We start from the raw sequence: 23,807 nt of genomic DNA on the forward strand, positions 1-23,807 counted from the left end.
AAAAATATATATATATATATATATATTTAAGTAATTAACAATTATAATAATAATTAAAACAATTATAATTATATTATAAATGTTAAAAATTAATATTTTACAACAAAATTAATATTTTCTATAAAGAAATAACATACCGTTGATATACTTTGAAGGCCACCTAAAGTTTCTATAGCTCTATCCGGATTAATGACATTTCCAGGATATTTAACACAGATAAACTTTTTATCAAATCTATGGCCTCCAGGAAGTATTGGTCCAACATATTCATTTTCAGGATGATTATCTTCCTTATCTTGATTTTTTTCTACCTATATGAAATTTATAATGAATTAAATCTTTATTTTTATAAAATATAATGTTTAAATTATTTGAAAAATAAATCTTATTAATAAAAAAAAATTAAACATAAAATATTAATTTAATTTTACATTTTCATCATTATTTCTTTCTGAAATATTACAATAAGAATCATCACTATCAATTTCTTTTTCATAATTATCGATCTTAAAATCTTTATCTTTTTCATTTAGTATTTCAAAATTTTCGTCATTAGTATCACTTGATGTACTCATGTCACTTTTTTATATCGAATTCTTTAAATTATAAATATATGTATATATCTTCTTAAAAGATAAATTTTCATAAATAATATATCAGTACAACAGATACCATAGTAATGAGAATATCATTATGACATTAATATACATTGATATATCTATGTAAATTATTAAATTATTTTATATTTTATTATAAAAATGAAATTGTATTTTCATTTATCTTTCTTTGGCATATTTTTGAGTTTAATGTACTTGAGTTTAATAAACTTTTATTTATTTAAATATTAATAATTATATATTGAAAAATTATTATATTTTATATCTTATAAAATAATAACACGCAATCTAATGAATATCACATTCACACTCCTTTTTTTTACTTTTGAGGTTAGATTCACAATGAACTTGATCATTTTAGGTTAGAAATATATCACGTGGATTATTTGAATTCTTTAACTATAGATTTTAGAAATTTTAAAAATTTAATCTTGAAGAAAAAAACTTTTTTATTTCTCTTTTATACAAGACTATATAATATATAAAAAATATATATTTCAAATATTGTTGTACATATATATATATTGATATAATATTTTAAATAATTTAAAAAAGAATATTTTATAAATAATTGTATAATTATATATATAATTTATATAATTTAATATAATTTAATATAATTTAATAATATTTATATAATTTAAATTTTTAATTTGTAAAATTAAATATATGTTAACAATAAAGTTGAAATTAAAAAATATTTTTATAATTTTAATATATGTGTATATATATCTATTACATTTTATATCATATTATCTTTTTAATTGATTTTATAAGAATAAATTTTAAATTTTAAATAAAATATTACAATTTAATATTCATTACAATTATTAATATTATTATTAATATTAAGAAATGATTTTCTTATTAAAAAAAAAAAAGAATATATATAGATATATATATTAATATTGTACATATAATAAAATATCAATACTGATAAAATAAAATGTATCGAACTAATAATAATAATAAATAAAGAAAATTAAAGAAAAAATAATAATACAATATAATAATATATAAGAAACAAATAATAATAAATGTAATTTATTTGATAATCTTAAATTTATTATAAAATTCTAAATATGAAAATAATAAATTATTTCACAATCATCTATCAGCTTAATATTTCAACCCTTGTATCTTTAAACAATTATGCAAAATGTAACATATGACTTTTTCACTAATAATAAATTTATTTGAAAATAAAACAATAATAATATATTTAAACAATTACTATCATATATTATTTCTATTTCATTACAATAAATAAAATATAAATATTCAAAATTAATATTTTAACAGCTTTTTTCATTATTATAAATCGGAATTTCCTACATAGTTAATTCTTGTAAGAATCAAAACATTTCAGTGATTACGTCCAAAATGAAAACATCGATTTGATCGATGATCGAAGTTTGACTTTTGATTTCTGTGACAAAGCAACCGGTTAATTTCATCTGGACGAGGCTACAACGACGTCCGGCAACGAATGTATAGCCGGTGATAATTCCTCGATAATAGCTCGATAACGGGTCTCATTGTCCCATGGAATTTCAGCAGAACAGTGCAACAACAGTGGTGTTCGGGTACGCCGAAATCAACACGCCGAAAATCTCCTCACCTTTGTATCGACGCAATATGACACCGGATAAACGAAGTCCCGGTTTTGTTTGCTGTCGAATCTGTCATGAAGGTACGCCTGACAACTTCTACTTTATTTTTTATTTTATTTTATTTTTTTTTTATATTTTTAAATATATCAATCATGCGATACAATTTTTAATTTTTTAATTATTATGGAATTAAGGAAATTAATAATGAGAATACATATTAAGTTTTTAAGATATTAACATAAATATCATATTTGAAGATTATTCTAATTTGTTTTTCATAATATATATATATATATATATATATATCATATATATATATCATGATATTATATGAGTAAAAATAATTAAAATTAAAAAATTAGAATAAAACAAAATAGTATTTTTGCAAAACATATTTGAAAAAATCTCTTTATTTTCTTATAACAATTTGTGATTAATAGGAAAGTTTGAAAATAGTGACGTACCAGTACAATATTATTATGGTATAATTTATTGCATTTTTCGTTACAAATTTATACTAAAAGTTTTATATAATAAATTCAAGAATGAAACTATATGTGTACAATAATAAGAAAATTTTAATAAGTTATATAATATAACAATAATTAATTTAGGATTTATATTATTATTGTTATATTTGATTTATTTAGCAGATAAGAAATGATACGATAAGTTTATTAAAAAATTACTAACATTAACACATTATCAATTTTGCATTTTTTGCATGCTACTTTTGATTTTTAAAATAATTTAATATATATATATATATATATATAAAATTGATACAATATATTAAAATCTTTTTATAAAAAACAATAAAAAAATAATAAACTCATAATAAAATTTTCAAATTCATCCAATAATAAAATCAAAGATATATTAAATTATTAATAAGAAATTAAATTTATATCTTATAAGATATAATTATAATATGTCTTATAATTATCTTATAATTAAAATTTTATGTACACTATTATTTTAAATATATATATATTAAAATACTATTATTTCTATTACTATTATCTTATTATTTTATTTTTCATATATTTATAAATTTGTGTAAATATACTCTTAAACATTAAAAATTCTATAATATTCTTAAATTCTTTTAAAATACAAAATAAATTAAAATATGTATATTATTTTTTTAAAATATGTACACATATATTTTTATTTTTTTTTTTCAGTAAAGCAATGTTAAAACAAAATATTTATTATAATTCACTTTATTCATTGACTTATATAAAATATTTATATTAAAAATATTTATTTTATTACTTTAAAAATAAATATTAAATATTGGAAGATTTTTGTGTAATCTTCGAATTCAATGAATTTTATATGTGATAATAATTTGATTGTTTATATTTTAACAAGTATAGATATTACATTTTAATCAATTAAATTTTAATTAATAATTACTTAAATTCTCATTTAAAATCGATTAGGAAGTTGATATCATAAAAAACCCAATGAATTCAATGAATTTTATATGTGATAATAATTTGATTGTTTATATTTTAACAAGTATAGATATTATATTTTAATCAATTAAATTTTAATTAATAATTACTTAAATTCTCATTTAAAATCGATTAGGAAGTTGATATCATAAAAAACCCAATGACGTTTCGAAAGAAATTATGAGTCACAATCTTTACAGATTCTGCGATGAAACGATAAGAAGTATAAATTACAAATAAACAGTAACATCCAAACTATATGCACGCAAACATAATATGTACAATGTATATATACAAAAATATATATATCTGTATGTTCACACAAAAAGATATGTTTCATTTTAATAAAATTTTATTTAAACTTATAATATTATAAATTTTTATTTTATTATATTTTATTATATTATATTATTATATATAATAATTATAATATATTATTATGTTATATTATTATATTATAATTATTATGTTACTATTTTATTATAAATTATGTCAATTTTTTATTTTTTTTCAAATAATTCTTTATGTGATTTTCGATCATCACATTGCTACTTTGCATTTTCTCAATCATTATCTATAAAAATAAATTTTATTTTATTAAAATAATTATTCGAAGAACTAATTATACTAATTTTTTAATAAACAAAATTTTGATATTATTTTAGATTGAAAACATTTAATTCAGAAATTCTTCAAATAATCGTTTAAATAAAATAAGTTCGATTTATATGAATGATCGAGTGAATACAGCACGTGATATAGTTGCAAAGATACGATAATTGAAAATCGGAAATAGAATGATTTAAATGTTCAAAGAATGAAGAAAGCTATATATGTACATTTTTATAATAATTTATGATATTTTAATTCATCAAAATAAAAGATATAAATATATAAGATGTTTCATTTAAAATTAACTCTTTGATTTTTATTATTATTATTAGTCACTATAATAAATGTTTCGATGTAAATTGTATGATTATAAAAGATATATATTTTGGTTTGATTAATTTTTTATATACGAATTTTTTATATAGTAAAGATTATATAAAAATCAACTTTGTTGTTTCAAATAAAATTATATGTTTTTTAATTAATTATTTATATTTATAAGTTAAAGTTATTATAATATAATTAATAATATATATATAATATAATTAAATAATAATATATAAATAATATAAATAATATAAATAATATAATATAATTAATAATATAATATAATTATAATAAAATATTATAAATTATTATATTTATAAGTTAAAAATCTATAAAAAAAAAGTATTAAAGTACTTAAAAATTATTAATTTAGATAATATTTTAATTTAAATTTTATAAAAATTATTGTATGAAAGATAAAGAATATGCAAAGTGTATATTCATTTATTTATTCTTTTTTTGTCTTTCACAAAATAATTTGCAAAATTAAAATATTTCTTAAATTAATAATTTTTTAACTTTATACTTATTTATAATATTTATATATAAATATAAAAATAAACATATTATATTATGTTTATTTTATATTTATAACATATTATATTATGTTTATTTTTATATATATAAACTTATATTAAATAATGTATTAAAAATTTAAAAAAACAAAATTAGCATGCCTTAATTAAATAAAAAAAAAAATACTTAATAACAATACTTAATATTGTTATTGAATATTTCGAAACTAATTTTATAAAAATTTTATAAAAATTTTATTTGGAACGATAATTTAGAATAATATTTAATAAATCAATAAAGTTACCATTGTATTATTGTATTATAATGTTTAATATTTTAAATTTTATATTATATTTATTTTTATATTAAAATTATTCATATAAATTAATCTATTAATGATAAATAAATGATTTATTAAATAAATAAGAGATTATGATAATTATTGAAAAAATAACAAAAAAAAATGTTTTATAGATGGAACCGTAGAAGAATTGATAAATCCTTGCGAATGTTCTGGCACATTGGGTCTAATCCATACTTGTTGTTTGGAAAAATGGTTGTCCATGTCAAACACGGATCGTTGCGAAATTTGTAAACATTTATTTTCGATACAAAGGAAAAATAAATCGTTGTCACAGGTAAATTTGTAAAATATTCGCTTTATTTTTTACATTACTTCTTATAAAGTATTTTTTATATAAAATTTAAAACTAAAAATCTAAATTGTTTATACAATCATATCATTTAATCAATTAATTAAAAAATAGTATTTTTTCTATTGTTTGGATTTACAAATTATCCGATTTTCAATATCGAAGTCTTAATTATTTGATTCTTAAATATTAAAATATATTTAAATAATAACATTTAAATTCGGATTATTTCGAGTATTTGTTTAATTACATATATTATCAGATATTTGTTTAATTTAGAATAATGCCTCTAATGGAGTTGCAATAAATGTCCTTGTAATCAAAATCAAACATCACAAATTATTATTGCTAATATTTTAATATTTAATAAACATTTATTATTACAAATATCATTTTTAAAATCCATGATAAATTCAGATATTCAATTTTTTTTAAAAGAGAGTTGAGTCATTCATTAACATTAAGCATTTTGTTCTTTTAACTTATATTATATATATTTAATTCATGTAATATTACAATTATATATTATAATATTACATGAATTATATAATAATATTCAATAATATGATGTTGCAAAAATTTTATTAGAATTTATTAAATATAAAAATATTTAATATTTATCGATATTTATAAACAATATAGAGAAACGCAATTTATATTATTATTTTATTTATATTATTATTCTAATATAAACGTATTATATTATAGACAAGTTGATTAATATGACAATAAAAAGTCATTAGTTTTTTATTTTCATTTATTTCATTTAAATATTTCATTTATCAGTTATAAAAAATTGTTTGTATTAATATTATATTTTTATATTTAATAATAATATTTAAAAAATTTTTTTTTGTGTAAATAATAACAAATATTAGATATTATTTCTAAATACTAAATAAAACTTTTTATTCTAATTAATTAATTATAAATATATATTATAGTGTACTATTATTATATATCATTAATCATTAAAAGAAAACACTGTTTTAAAATAATACAATATTCGATTCCTTAAAATTTTTAAATCTAATAATGCTTTTATAATGCTTAATAATTATGAAAATAATTTAGATAATTTAGTTAGATAATTTAAAAAGTCATCCTTTGTTCACTTCATACTACTCATTCTTATAAAAATGAATTCTTACATTTCTAACTTACAAAATAATAAAAAGAAGTAAAATCTATGGATCATTGACTTATTTAAAAACTTTAGATTTTGAATTAGAATGTATCATTTAATTAAAAAAAAAAAATATCAAATGTGACAATATATATTATATATTATATTAATATAATACTATATTTTTAAGAATTGTTAAAAACAGTTAATTTACTATCCAGTTTAAGATTATTTTCTGGTTAAATTAATATGTAATTTTTATAAATAAAAGAAAATTATACGACAATAATAAAAAAAATTATTGATCTTTATTTATTATTAAATATATATAAATTTTTTATTATTAGTTCTATTCTATTCTAATTATTGATATCTATTTTATATGCAGTCATTTTTTGTATGATTTCTTATACAATATTTATTATTGTAATATTTAATTATTTAAATTATTTAAATATTTGATTATCCAATTAATAAGGTATTTTAAATTTCCTATAAATAAAATATTCTATTAACAAAAATTTTCTTCAAAACATTTGTATTTATTCCAATATATCTTAATAAATAACGAATAATTATACATGTAAAAATTGCATGCAATTTGATCTAAATTTCATAGAATACTCAAAATCAATGATTTTTAATTATCGATAATTCTAATAAATACAATTTTTGTAAAAATTATATCGTCTCACTTATCGCAAAGGAATATACATGCAATTCAATAATTTATGTTCTTATTCAAAGATAAAATTTACTGATATTCCTTCCTCTGGTACGAGGGACAAAAAATCTATACAAAAGTAAATATAATTAATTGTAAATACAAATTATTATAGTCTTTCAAACAATGGTGGAGGACTAGGAATATATACGGACCGCAAGGTATAACTGGTGATATAGTGTGTCTGATAGTATTAACTCCACTTTGTATTGCGGCAACATATTTATGCGCTGTTGGTGCATCCGCTTACAGCAGGCTTGGTTTTTGGGAAGGAACAGGTTTGGCTATTCTTTGTTGCATGTTGGTGACCACTTATTGTTTGTGGTTGATCGTAACTCTCAGGTATGATTTATATTCTTCACGTAATAAAAGATTATGAATTAAAAACAATTGAAACAAATATTGGGATATTCGCTAAAGACTGCAGGTTGCTTGTAATAATTGTTTGTTATAAATTTATATTTCAATTTTTATATCAAAAGTTTACATCAAAAAGTTTTTCCAAAAATTATTATTTTATAATATTTTATATTATTATGTTATAATAAAATTCATCGACAATATATCTCGGTAAAGAATTAAAATAAAAATATCACTGCAAGATCAATGAAATTGAAATAATGTTTTGCAGTATGACAATATTAAAACTATCTCTAAAATGAAATAAATTAGAATAAATTTATCATTTTCAACTAATATATCATCTAGATTATGAATGTCTTTATTGTGATCTCCAAAAAAGTTGTATTTTCATAATTTTGTTTATATTTGCATTTTAAATGTCTAATATAAATAATTATATAAATAAAAATTTCCTAAACTATATTTATTCTTATTATTAAAATCTTTTTTATATAGAAAATTCTATAAAATTTTCAGATTTAGCTTGCTTATTTCAATATTAGCTATATATTTTATATATATATATATATATATATATATATATATATATATATAATAATTTAGAAAAATAATTTAGAATATAATAAATAGAAATATGAATATTTATATAAATTAATATATTACTACTAATTATACAATTATATTTCATTATTATAATTATAAAAATGGAAACTAAATATCATAATGAATATTAATTCATTCTTTAAATATAATGAGTATTTTATTTTAAATATTTTATATATTTTTGCATATTATATGTATTTTTCAAATTTTATATTTTTAATGTATGTATTAGTAAATGTATAAGCATCCATAATCTATTTATGATTTATCATGATTAAAAGAATAAAAATTTACCATATGATTATATATTTGATTATTGTACATATCTCAAAAATGATTAATATTTATCTAAATACTATACATATATTCGACTATCATCACTTATTTCGTTTATCATGTCAAAAATAAAAAATTAAAGTAACTAATTTTTTTTCATTATATATTATATTTTTTTTTATTATAATTGCTTCTATTGTAAATGAATTTTAATTTTTGCTAAAATAATGAGAAGATCAAAATTATTAAAAAAAGTAATTAATACAAAATTATTATAATAAATAAAAAGAATGAAGAATTAGTGAAATTCTAATATTTTTTTCCATCTAATATAATCAAATTTTTTTTCAGCGTTACTATATAATAATACACTAATAAATAATTGTATATCTTGATTGTAAGAAATTCCAAGGTTGACTGAAAGTAAATGTAATAAATATTGATGACTAATATCTTGCACAATTCATTATCAATAATTATTATCAATAAAAAAGAATGACTATCAAATATCTCTACATATCTTATTCAATTAACTGATATCATTTAATCTGGATTCTATAGTAGAATAAAAATTTCTTTTAAAAAATACATATAAATATTTTCTATAACTGTATTAAACAATAGTCATTAAAATAATTCAAAGCATAAAGTATAATCCAATTAAAGAATAAATATATCTGAATATATCTTAATATATTAAAAATATATGTATATATATAATATATAAAAAATATGTACACAGATACACAAATAATTATAAAAAATTTTACCTATAATATATTTTATTTTTTGCATTGATTGTATTAATATATTTTATTTTTTGTCATTATTATCTTACACAGACTAATAAAATTTGCAAGATACTTTTTCGATTTTAAAGACGAAAATAAAAGTTGATATATAAGAATGACTTTAAGAATGATTGAGACTTATTCATTATAATTAATATATGATATAATTATAATCAAAAGAGAGATAAAGTAAGATAATTTTATCTTTTATTATTATTTTATTATACTGTCTCTCTATCTATCTCTGCCTACTTCATTTAACTTCATCTAATGTAAACTTCATTTATTTATAATTTAATAAATAAGATTCAAAGAATTTTGTATATCAAATTTTATATTTATTTTAATTTTTTAAAATCAATAGTTTTAAAAATGTCCTGAATATTAACATTTTGTGTTATAAAAAAATACTTCTTTATTCAATTAATTATTATTATTAATTAAAAATCTTATATCTTCTTTTTAATTTAATTATTGAAAATTTCATTGTATTTCTATTTTATTCGAAAAAGAAATGCTTTTTAAATCTAATTAAATTGAATTAAATCTGTTACAAGTGATTAGAAGTAGATAAATACATATTTTATATAGATATTCTATGGATTATAAGTTATTTAGTAGATACATTTTTCTAAATAAAATTAATTTTAGATAATAAATAAAAATATAAAATAATATTTTACGAAATGCATATATTTTAAAATGATATTAAAATAAAATTAATTTTAATTTGAATTTAAACTTTTCAGATTTCATTTTAAATCGTGGCAACAATGGCGTAGAAGAAATCAAGATGTTAAGTTAATAGTAAAACATAAAATCCGTGGATTTTCAAATTTTCAAATCATTTAAATAACAAGCATTAAAAATAAATAATTTAGATCTTAAAAGATTATATAATTTAGATTTTAAAAAAAACGTGGAAAAACGTGAACTGAATAAAAAATTTTTAATAGTTTTTATTGAAAAACTATTAAATCCTTTAAAAGTTGTAATTCATTATATATTAATTTGAAAAAATCTTATCTTATATTATTCTAGAAATAATTTCTCTGGGAATTATTAAAATTATTTCGTCGACTCAACATCGAATATTGTAAATAAAAATATACTATTAAGGATATAGATATATTCTGATCGAATCTGTGATTCAACAATTCAATTTTGCATATTATCGTCCTGAAACACAAAATAATTTTATTTAAAACAATTTTATTAATCTCATGAATACGTTAATATTGTAAATCGTTATTGCTTAATATTAATAAGTGCTCAAATAATGAAGTACCTGAACCAAAAGATAAAGCCATAGTTTTATTGATAACTTAAAAAGTCAATTTACACATTTCTTGAAATTTAAAAAACGAATGAAAATCTGCTTACTAATCTTTAGAAATACTAAATGAAAAATATTTTTCAAATTTCAAGGAATTTTCAATAATATTTATTAATGTAAAAAATGCTTTTCTCTTATGTGATATTGATATATTTACTTTTTTTATTTTAAGTTGAAAAATAATAACAAAATATGGCTGAGAACAATTTCACATATGCATTTTATCTTATCTTTATACTAAGATTATTTATATATATTAGAATTAATAATTTATTTTTATCTATCATTAATGTCGAGAGTTAAACTCTATTTTTTATATAGAGCGTGCTAACTCAGTAAATTACGTGCAATTTTTTATAAATGTATTTTTTTAGAAATGAATGCAAGAAAGTTTTTGATATATTTTTTTGTAATTAAATATTAAAAATTTCTAATGATACAGTGAAAATAATATAAACTTTTATATGATGTTTAAAAAACCATTTATTTTTCATTTATTTATTTATCATTCAATTATAATTTGTCTAACATACTGAAAAATATTCAATTAATCAATTATGAATTTTTTTTTACATTTAATTTATAATAATATTTTAATAATATAGAAATTCTAATAAAATTGTAATATGTAATTTATATGTAATAAATATAAATTTGTTAAAAATTTATTTGTTAAAATATTAAAAAAAAAAATAATATTTCATTTAATTAACTATTCTTATAATTTACTTATCATCTATAAATATTGTTCAATTTGTATTGTAAAATAAACTTAAAATCTGTTGAAATTATAAACAATGAACAAGAATCAAAAAAAATTATTTACTTTATTTGTAAATAAATAATTACATGAAAAAGAATTTATTTAAATTTATTTTTTTAATCATATTTATTTTTAATAATTTAGAAAAAAATTTATAAATGAATAATATCATTTTATACGAATTTTTCATAATAAGTATAAATTAGAAATCAAAAAATTATTTACAACATAAAAATTTATACATTTTTACATAATAAATTGTCATATAAATATAGATTATTCAATTAAATTATAAAAGAGATTCTAATAAAAATTATTATAACGAAAATAAATCATTTTGTATTCTAGAATAAATAATTATATATCGAAAAAATTATTAAAATTTATAATTTTTATTACAATATAAAAATATTCAATTTTTTAATTACTTTTTCATTAAAATTAAACAAAATATTTTTAAAAAATTTTTTTTTTCAAAATTAGGTGAAAAAAAAATTTTGAAAAATTAAAAAAAACGTAATCGTTGATTAATCATGTTGTTAATAGGTGCACTATAATTATAATATAGAATTAAAGTTGAAAAAGGATAGAACTTCTTAGAAACTATAACCAATTTTTATTCAATTGACCTTCAACTTTCTAAGAAACTCATGTATGCAAATCATAGGAACAGTTTAACAAGCTTTAATAGTACATAAAAAATACATTTAATATGACTAATCGTTTTATTATGACGTGGTACATATATATATATATAAAAATATTAAAAAGAAAAAAAATAATAAACAATAAATATACATATGATAAAATCAAAAAAAACATTTTTTTTTTTAATTAAATTTTATATAATATTTGTAATATTTTTATTCATTATTGTATTAATTTGATTGAGAATTTTAATGAATTTTTTTTCTATTTTTAATGTTACTTTTTTTTCATAAAAATTTTTTTCATATATGAAATTTTAAGTGAATTAATTATATTAATAATTTTTAATATTTAATATTATATCAATATTATATCAAATTTTGAAAGATCATGAATATTTCCATAATATTGGAAACGAAGAAATATAATATAAATATTTTCTGTACTTGTTAAAATTTGCATATGAATATCGATCTTCATAGTCAAATATTAAAACCGAAGAAAATATCAAAGATATTAAATAAATATAAAATTAAAATAATATTAAAAAATAGATAAAAATTCTTAAATAAATATAAATAATTAAATAAGGAAATTATAATTAATATATAATAATTAATATATGAATATATAAAAGTATTGAAAATAATTTAGATTTATTTTGAAATGTGTATCAGTCTCCAAAATATATAGCAATAAAATAATAATATTATACAAATAATATTTAAAAAAAAATTTCAATCGTAAAATAGATTATTATTTATTATTATTATTTTAATTATTTATTATTTCTTTTAATATTTAAATATTTTTATTGTGTAAAAATATATAAAACTATTTAAATTAAAAAATTGTTCTATATTTATGTGTATTATAATAAATAATTAAAATTAAAATCTAAATAATTATCCTTAAATAATAATCCTTATTCTAATAATACTCGAAAATATAATATTTAATAATAAAATTATAATACGTAATAATATTTAAAAAGCGTAATTTAAATTCTTAAAAATTTTACTCTTTCAATTAGTAATTATTCGATTTTTACAAATATTTAATAATTTAATAATAATATAATAATAAATTAATAATAATAGATATTATCTTCATAATTTATATATTATTATTAATTAATATTTTATTAACGTTCGAATAAGGAAGTAATCGCATCAACAATGTCACATGTCCTCGACCTATGTCGAATAACAGAAGTTCTTGTTTCTTATCAATGAAATAATCATGTTATACATTAACATTAGATTAAATTATTGTTTTATTTGAAAAGAGAAATGAAATGTATCTAAAAAATTTAGATATATTATGTGCAATAACTAATAAATTATTAAAAATAAATAAATATTCCTTTGCTTTTGCTATTCTTATATATCAATAATCGACCATTGAATATTACTTTCTTTTCAATTATTAAAATTATGTTGATGTTAATGTCTGAAAACAACATTCAAAAGATAATAATACACAAACTTTTCTTTCTTTGATAATAATTAAAAAAATTAAACTTTTATATATATAAACCTTTTATATACCGAATTTTTATTTATTAATTTTTATTCAAAAAATTCCTCGAAGATTAAACTTCGATAATTTGAAGTTTTTCTCTTGAAATTTGAAATATCAAGATTTTTTCAGATAATAAAATAATATCACGATTAATTATTCATTTTTTAACGAATATTTTTTTAGAGCATTTTAAAAATTTCTGAAATAATTTTAATGTTATATTGGTGATTTTATGTATAATTTTTATTTGAAAAATTAAAACATTACATTTTATTATATACAATTTTTTATTTGAAAAATCTATTGAGTTAACTATGATATACATATTGTATATTGTATGCTTTACCTAGTCTTTACATAGTATTTTGATGTTTCTTTTGATTTTGTATCTGACATTCAAATATGAATATTTAATGTTTAGAAAATTATATTCTGTGAAAAGAAACGGAATATTATAGCGAAAAATTAGTAAATACTAATATTAGAAAATAACATAACGTTCAATTTGCGATTTTATTTTTTAACATAAATTAAAATATGAATTAATAAGTAATAAAATAATAATACAAATAAATAATTTATAAACAAATAATTAAATTTAAGTGAATTATTTAAATTAAAGTAGATTAAAATAATTTAAATTAAATAAATTTAATATTTAAATTAATAAATATATTTAAATTAAACATTATTAAATTAAATTAAATTAATTTTTATATTTATAATAAATTTTAATTTCACTAATTTTGCTCTAAATTTTATTTATATTAAATTTTATATATAGTTTTAGTATATGAAAAGACCGAATATTTTCACATTTTTTATTAAAATTTTCTGTCTTCTAAACAAATATTAATAAAATCTAAATAAAAATAGAAATTAAACATAACTAACCTATTGTTTTTACAAAAAAAATTTTTAATTTTATCTAAAATTTTTTTTGTTCGTATAAAATTATATATTCGACTATATATCTATATATTTATAGTTAAATATTCATAAAAATATGAAGATAAATTATTGAAAAAAATTATCTTTATATCATTTTGTTCATATTTTGTTTTATTTTGTTTATATCAAAATATTTTATTCAAAATATGAAATGTGAAATATGTTACTCTTTTGTACAGACAAAATTCAATAAGATTTTTTCACTATTAAAAAATTATAATTATACATTTTAATTTTCTTATTCCATTTCAACCTAATATTTTTTTAAATTTTATATTTTAATTCTAAGATTAGATAATAAAATATAAAAAATTTGATTTTAATATTTTTTTCTTATTCTTTTATAACGATTTAAAAATATATTTTTAAAGAATCGCTTAAGAAAACAGCTCTCTAAATCATAGATTCTTCTTATAAATTTTAGAAATTTCAAAGACTTAAAATTATAAATCGACTAGATATAATATAAAAAATAAAAAAAGCGATAGAAAAAAAGGAAAAAATGAAAAGGAAATAATGGAAAAGCTTGGTAAATCGTATTTTAGGGAGTGATTCGATGTTACGGAGATGATGCATGTCATTGGAAAACGGGCGTGGTTACCTAAACGACTTACCTTGTAAGAATTATGTATAGAGGTATGAGAGTAAAAGCAGCTGTATCGTGGATATGTAAATAATTTAATCAGCGTCAACGGTATACTGACATTTTTCAAATGTATGTTCGAACGCTTTCATCGTTTTCGTTCAAGAAATGAAGAAGGATGTTGATTATAGCTCATTTGACTAACGAATTATGCAAACACTCTAGGATAAAGTCTTGCGAAAGAAGTAGTTTCTAATACATCGACTTGAATTTACGATGATTATAACTTATATTATTTTTATATTCGATGAAAAATTGATTATTATCGAAAAGAAAGATTTGTAAGAAAGAAATTCATTTTTATAATTTTTTTATAACTTTTTTAGCTCTCAAAGCATAGTGATTGAGTCAAAAGTAACCTGTAAATTCAAACTTATCTGATTCTCTTCATTCTCACTGCTAAGTGAATTAGTATTAAAAATGATTCAAAATAATCCATTATTTATTATTAATTATTTATTCTCATATCATATCGTTGTTGTGCATTATGCAGTTTTTATATCAATAACAATGATATAATAAATAAGTAACTAATGCATCTATTTACTTATATATAAAGAAAAAAATTATAATGTAAAATCCTGCTGATAAATTAATTTTCTAAAAAAACAATATTAGAGTAATATCTGTAATTTTATTCATAGTATATTTAGATATAATTCAAAATATATTATTTTATACATTGTGTATAAAAATTATTATATTTTATATTTTAAATATAAAATATATTTTATTATAAATTATTATATTATATAATTTTTGCAAAATAACTTATACGTAATAATATAAATATAAATAAATATATATATTAATAATAATAATAAAAATAATATTATAAAATATTATATTAAATTTATTAATTCAAATTTAATAATTCACATAAAATTATTTGTATTTAAAAAATGTCAATAATTTAGAAAATTCTTAATTTCAATATGATGATTCCATATATATATAGAGCTTTCTGATTCATAAAAAAATTGGTTTATGTATAATATCTATTATGCTCTATATATAATTTCATACAAATTTTATGAAATTAAATGAATTTCTTTGTAAAATAATGTTCGAATATTGTGTCATTATATATATCACCAAATCGAACTTATACTTTATGTATACGTATTTAATTTATGCTTCAAATATGTGTGATTAATATGCATAAATAATGCATAATGATTAAATATTCAGAAATATGTATAATTTCCTCTTTGCTTTATTATTTTTTCTCTCATTTTTGTGAATAAAATTCATATATCAATATTACCATCCAATGATTACGGATAAAAGCAATTGTGAAATAAAATAAGGTCACATTTCCGCAATTACTGACCGTATTACGAATAATTCCGAATCGTATCTTATAACTCAAAGAGTAAAAACGTGCGCAGGCCATTTAAAATCCTAATTTAATATATTATAATATCTAATATATTATGTAAATTATAGTTAAATATTGTAAGTAAAATTGTTTAAACGAAACGATATTATTGATTTTTCACTTTTCATATTTTTAATATAATTTTTTGATAAAATATTTATATATAATATTTTATGATATACTATATGATATAATATTATATGATATTTTGATCTCTTTACTTATAGAATCTACTGGGTTTTGTGATATTACTAAGGTTTGTTTAGAAAAACTTGGATCATGTTTTATGCATAATACTGCTAAAAACAATTGATTCAATAAATATAATTGACTTTAATGATAATACATCAGTTAGAATAATTTACTATTGTAATAAGAAAATGTTTTCACATAATGACTATTAATATAAATAGTAATATTAATCGAATGCAACATACTATATATCTTTATATTGCGTATAAATTCTAATAACTATTTTAAAAAAGAAATTCAATCGATCGATGAATTTCACAAAAATACAAAATACAATATTCTCTTTATCAATATAACTTGTTTTTTTAAAATAATACAATTTTGAAATTTGAAATTTTAAAAATAGATTATTTTTATTATATATTATAATTATATATTGTAATAATAATTATAATTATAAATAATAATATATTAAGAAAATTGCAATATAATATAATCATATATTAAGTATAAAAATAAATTTGTTTTAAAAATTTCTTCTCCTATTTCAAAAATATTCAATGTTTTTTACCTTTATTTTTGAGTTTTAAGAAGAGGAATAATCAGTAATAACACAGTAGAAATATAATGCAAAAATCAGACAGCAGACATCATATATTGCAATATTGAATATTTTCTAATGTTAAATTTTGTAGTTTCTTTTTTTTTTTTTTTTTTAGTTTTAATAAATTGTGTACAAAAAAAAATTCCATACAATGAATATAATAATGATTAATGTATATAATCATATTATTTATAAAAATTACATCGTTTGTATAATTCTAATCATAATTGTATATATTTTTGCTATAAAGTTTAGTAAGTTTAATAATTTTGTTCAAATTTTTTAGAATATGTTAAAAAATAAATAAAAAATAAAAATCAAGAAATCTGATTTCAATAAAGTTTAATACAAAAAATTTATATTGATCTAATGCAATTGGACCATAGAGTCTTCAAGTACAATATATTATATTGTTTCTGCATTAAACATAGAAATTAATTATAGAAATTCAATTTATTTTCAAAATTTTTCTTATTGAAATAAATTTTTATTTAAATAATTATTCAAATAAAATTTTTAAATATATTTTTTATATTTTATCTTAAATAATATTATTTAAATATTAATATTGTAATATTACAAATAATATATGTGAAAGATATATTCATATTAATACTTATATTAATACTTCATATTAATACTTATTATTTTATTCAATATTTAGGTATTCGATTTCATTACTAAAATATAAAGATTTATTTTTCTTATTTTTCTACATATTTTTCTACAAATGATTTCTCTATGAAAAACTTTCATTCTTTAAAACTTTTCTTTTATTTAGATATCTACTTAATAAATAATTATATTATTTAAACCTAAATATGTTCTTTTAATTCGCGCTTCTACAATCTGAGATTAAATCTGTTTCTTATATACAAAATATTAATATATTTGTGCGTTATATGCTTTACAGGATCGATTCTAAAAATTGAAATGATTGAAACACAAAAATTGATATGCAAAAATATCGAATGAAGATTATTCATAAGTTATTCATTACTAATATAATAAACTAATATAATTAAAGTTTACATTAAATGAAATAAGGATGGAGATAAAGTGAGAACGGTAAAATAATATTTTTATCTTACTTTATCTAATACAAATTTCAATTGCTTATAATTTAATAAATAAGCAACATTTTTATATATTAATTTGTGTATTTGTTTCTCTAGAATAGATATATAAATGCACAAAGATATATATTAACATCATGTACAATAATAATTTAAATTTAAATTTTTTGCCTTGTCTATATATTATTTTTTCTTTTTAATTTTTATGTTTGTAATGTATAATATATTGCATATAATTATATGATCCTGTTACCAAAAAATTAGAAAGTGCTAAAACATCTACATTTTTTTTGTTACTTATCGTTATTTCTTCGCTAAAATTGAAAAATAAAACAAAATTTTTCAGATATACTTTTTTTATATATATCTAGAAGAGATAAATCTAGTTTACAAAATTTGATATCTGTTTATAAAATTATATTTGTTATATTTTAAAAATATTTTGATTTTTCATGTTAGACTTTAATATATAATTTAATATAAACTTAATAAAATCTTATCATTAAATATGCAATCTTTAAATCTTTTAATTTTGAGACTAACTAGGATTTAATAAAGCTAATTATAAATTTAAATAAGAAGCTCGTTAACTTTATTAAAAATTTTTCTTTCTTTTTATATTTTATATAGAATCTTTAAATATTTCAAACATATCTGTTCCAATTCGATGTTCAATTGTTCAAGTTTTGAGTTAAATTTTATATAAAATAATGTAAATTGAATCAATTTGTTTTAAATTTTCAAAATATACATTATAAAACATTTTAAATATTTTGTTTCAAAAAATCATATTGATAAATAATGATAAATCAAATTCAATTAAATATTTTTACTTATAATAATATATACATAAAAAAATAGAATCATTTATTAATTAATTAATAGTTTTTATCTATAATTCATTAATTGATAATTATGGTTAATTAATATTGATTTTTTTTAAAGAGATACATCTAACATTATTTATTTTTATCTATTTTCAAAAATTTTTCTAAAATATATCATTAAATAAATTGATATTATTACAGTCATTCAACAATATGTGATTCTTTCTAGATTCTCAAATTTTTGTTCGACTTTCAAAAACGAATTTTCCTTTAATTTTTTACTCGAGTTTCAAATTATTTATCAAATATATTATCAAAACTGTTTAGAAAAAAGATTTCACTAATTAACTAATTAATTCATTCATTCAAGTATTTATTTCAATTATATAATATTTAAATTAAAATATACATTCAAGTGACTTTCATGTAACTATTATTTAAAAAAAAATTTTATTTCCAAAAAATTCTTATATCATTCGAATAAATAAAAGATTTTTATTTCTACTTATCTATTTCAAAATATTTTACTCTGTTCATTAATGACAAAGTCAAAAAAAAAAATCATGTTACAGCTACGTCTAGTTACAAATAATGCAAACGATATGAAAGGAATTAATTCATTTCCAGCTGTTTATTACGCTTGTTCGAGAACTATCTGACCGCGAGGATAGACATTGGCATTGAAACATATGCACGCATACCTATACACATTATAACGAGCGCGAAAGAATGGCCATTAACTCAAAGCATCGTTATAGAAAAAAGAATTAAGGTGCGCATGGGCGTATCTATGACGACGATTGACTCCTACTACGACCTCTAGTCGTTTCTAACAATCCATTATAGCGTTATCACGCCGCGACTAGGAAACCTCTGTCTATGAAAGTTCCATTCAGAAAGCCTCGTGTTTTTAGTCGTCGAAAACAAAATTCCTTTTGATTTACAGTTAACAACTTGTAAACAAAATCTTCAGTGGAATTGAGTGATCAAATGAAAAGAACAAGTATTAAGAAGAAAGAACTTTCTCGTGTATTTATCATGTAAGTTGGTTAGCGTTGCAATTGTGCAATTGTGTCGAAAGACATGATTGATCAAATCTACTTTTTTCTTTGAAAAGTTCTTTATTTTAGTGTTATAGGATGTATTATTATTGTTAGTTATTTTATCAATTTTTTATCTTAACTTTAACTTTTTACAAATCAAATGATTAACCTCAATTGAGTTGATCATTCGATTTTTTAATCATTGCGCATGATAATTCTATTATAATTCAATTGTTGGGATAATCGGTAACAAAACGATTCAAAGGAATTATAAAAAATTTTTAACTCATTTAGACAGACAAGAATTAGAATCGGCTCACGATGGTATTTTCTGTCGCGTGATTTGCTTTTCCCGAAAGATTACGCGATCGATGTCTTTTCGATAAAATGAAACACGATTGATATTTCGATAAAAAAGCTTCGAAAATTCTTTTTTGATTTTTGTTTTTTTGTGTTGTTTGACTATTAGATTGTAGATACTTTTTATCTGATTATTTTGTTTTGGTAAAAATCTGAGAAGAGATTCTTTAGAAAAGGAATTACAATTTTAATTTTGTTTATGTTTAATATACATTCAAAAATGTAATATTCTTAATAAAATTGTATCTTATTTGTATTATATTCAGATTTTCGAATGAATAATTGCTAGGAATTATTAACAATATCAATAAATAAAGATAATTTTATTTCTCTTTTATTTGTTCATCTAATATTATAATATAGTTTCTTCTTATATACAATTTAAATATTAGATTACTGTATAATAAATTTTAAATTATTAATTTTTAAATTTTAAATTTTAAATTTTAAATTATATTTTATTTAACATTATAGTATTAACATTATAATTTATTATTAGACAGTATTTATTAAATATAATTTTTTATAAAAAAATTGTTAATGAAATAGATAAAAATTTATTTTGACATTAAATCATTTATTTTTCACATATAAATATTGTGGTGTATATTTTTTTTTAAAAGATAAATAATATGATTCATGATAATGATTCATAAATAATTAATAAATTAATATATGGATCGATAGAAAAATATTTAATATATGTACAAATTATTAAAATATTAAAATAATTATTAATTTATCAAATTTATCTATTTATTTACGTTATTAAATAGGCCAAAAGGTCTCTCGAATAAAACAATAAAAAAATAACAAAGGCAAGATACAATAATAAGCAGATAATTGTCATACTTGTTTTTATGTTGCAGATTTAAATATATTTACTTTGCGAGCAAGAAAATCAATAACGTAATTATTATCCAGGATAATAATTCTGTTTATGGAATCTGTTAATGAGATTTTGCGTAATGTAAAATTTTAAGGAATTTTATTTTCCAATATATTTTCTAAAAATATAATATTTTAAATCTAAAGGAAATAAAAACAAATGTGTAATCAAATTTAAATTCAGATTTCTGATGATTAGATAGATAGTTGATATTTTTATAAAATTTCATCATATTAATAATATTGAAATATAAAGGATTCAATGCAATAATACATTTATATTTTCATCTATTATTTTCATTTATTATTTATTATTTATTATATTTATTTTTGTTATACATATATACAGAAAAAACAAATCAAAGAATATTTAAGTTAGAAAATTTGATACAGAATATTTCTTTTAAATTGTAAGATTTCTATGACATTATATTAGAAAATTATATTAGAATGAACAAACAAATAATTACAAAAGTAGGTACAAAAGAATTAAAATTGATACATACATCTCGTATATAACATAGAAAAATATATCAATATTTTCGTTCCTCTATAATTTGTATATATATGTAATATATCATAAAATAGTAATCAGCATTGACTATAGCAGTTCATATTGATCTGAAAGTGAATATAAATCCAACGATATATCACAATAATATTTACCTTACATCTAAATCTGAATTATAGATGCAATATTTATATATGTAAACAACATTGAGATATGCAATAATGAAATATTAATAGATATATAAATATTAGTCTTTATTGTTTAGATCTAAAGATTGTAATTCAGATTCCAAAAAAATCATAAATATTTTATTAATTTTGATAATATTAATTAATTTATTAGTTAATTAGTTATTAGTTAATATTTATAATACGATATATATTTGCAATTTAATATCTTAAAAAATAAAATTGGAATATATTTCAAAACTTTATTTATAATTTTATATTTTAAAATATAAATACTATATAAAATATAAATAATATATAAAATATGTAATATGTAAATATTTAAAAAAAAAGACAAATTTTATTATTCTATTTTATATATTTCTATCTATTTTTATATACTTAATCAGAATTACATGAAATATAAATTGATTATAATATTTTTAATATTTATATTATTATATATTATATATTTATAATATATTTCTTATAATTGCACAAAATTTTGAGAATTAACCAATTGCAATTGTTTTCAGATCACTAAATAATTTTCACGCAAAATCGTTCGGGCTAAAGATGAATACGTCGAGAAATAACCAATAAAAAAAAATGCATTGAATCTCGTATATTGAACGAAAATTCAACTATATGTGGATAGTGTTGCTATTAACAATCGTTTTGAAGATTTTTCTGAAAAAACTGCAACAATTTAATCAAGTAGTAATAGAAACACGACGAATTGAGCTTTTACCTGTTCTTAAATATTGATTTATCAGTCTTAAATAACTCAATTGATTTGCTTCTATGAGAAATATATCATTGATTCGGTTTTTAAAGAAGTGAAAAATCTTGATTGAAAGTTGTTTCGAAGAAACTATCAATAAAAAAAAAAGTTTTGTGAATAAAAAAGTTTCTAATGTGAAAAATAAATTGTTGATTGTGATAACTGGTTCTCAAAGAAACGTGTCGAAAAAAAGTGAATTAATTAGTTGGAAGAATGTGAGTAAATGGCCGTGGTAGGATCTTGGCATCCTTTGAACGACCTACTATGGGCATCTGCCTGGACACTGGTAAGTACTTGTTGAAAATATTTGCATTTTGATCTCAAAATTATGTGTGACTCATTATAGGTAGAAAATAGAAATAATTGAAATCTGATTTTTAGATTCATGAAATTCAAATTCAAAACTTTATAAAATCTCAAATCTT

At 17.4% G+C, this 23,807-nt stretch overlaps 3 protein-coding genes across 5 annotated transcripts in view; 2 read left to right on the forward strand and 1 right to left on the reverse strand.

The window, feature by feature from the left end:
- The window catches only part of LOC108000150 (general transcription factor 3C polypeptide 5), a 3,389-nt gene extending 2,395 nt beyond the window's left edge, over positions 1-994 (reverse strand). The window contains exons 1-2 of the mRNA XM_017060351.3: positions 432-994; positions 138-311 (exon numbers count right to left, since the gene is read on the reverse strand). Coding sequence (XP_016915840.1) covers positions 138-311; positions 432-575 — 318 coding nt within the window. The 5' untranslated portion in view covers positions 576-994. The remainder of the gene's footprint in view (positions 1-137; positions 312-431) is intronic.
- A 4,047-nt stretch (positions 995-5,041) lies between these two features.
- On the forward strand, positions 5,042-20,452 carry LOC133666884 (E3 ubiquitin-protein ligase MARCHF3-like). Its single transcript, XM_062081098.1, has 4 exons — positions 5,042-5,066; positions 5,623-5,786; positions 7,767-7,993; positions 20,257-20,452. Exons 1-4 carry the CDS (start codon positions 5,042-5,044, stop codon positions 20,450-20,452), a joined length of 612 nt encoding a protein of 203 aa, XP_061937082.1.
- The window catches only part of LOC108000116 (adenylate kinase isoenzyme 5), a 37,986-nt gene continuing 19,823 nt past the window's right edge, over positions 5,645-23,807 (forward strand). For 2 of the 3 annotated variants that reach the window (XM_062081575.1, XM_062081576.1), the window contains exons 1-2: positions 5,645-5,786; positions 23,135-23,668. In XM_062081575.1, the coding sequence (XP_061937559.1) occupies positions 23,647-23,668 (22 nt within the window). In that variant the 5' untranslated portion in view covers positions 5,645-5,786; positions 23,135-23,646. The remainder of the gene's footprint in view (positions 5,787-23,134; positions 23,669-23,807) is intronic. The other variant, XM_062081578.1, reaches the window with a different exon arrangement.

Source organism: Apis cerana, linkage group LG11, assembly GCF_029169275.1.
Source record: "Apis cerana isolate GH-2021 linkage group LG11, AcerK_1.0, whole genome shotgun sequence".
NCBI lineage: Eukaryota > Metazoa > Arthropoda > Insecta > Hymenoptera > Apidae > Apis > Apis cerana.

Coding starts and splice junctions, on each gene's coding strand:
- LOC133666884 (XM_062081098.1), top strand. CDS start 5,042: ATGAAAGATAAAGAATATGCAAAGT. Junction 5,787..7,766: donor AAAATAAATCGTTGTCACAG/GTAAATTTGTAA, acceptor AAATTATTATAG/TCTTTCAAACAATGGTGGAG. Junction 7,994..20,256: donor TGGTTGATCGTAACTCTCAG/GTATGATTTATA, acceptor ATTCATTTCCAG/CTGTTTATTACGCTTGTTCG.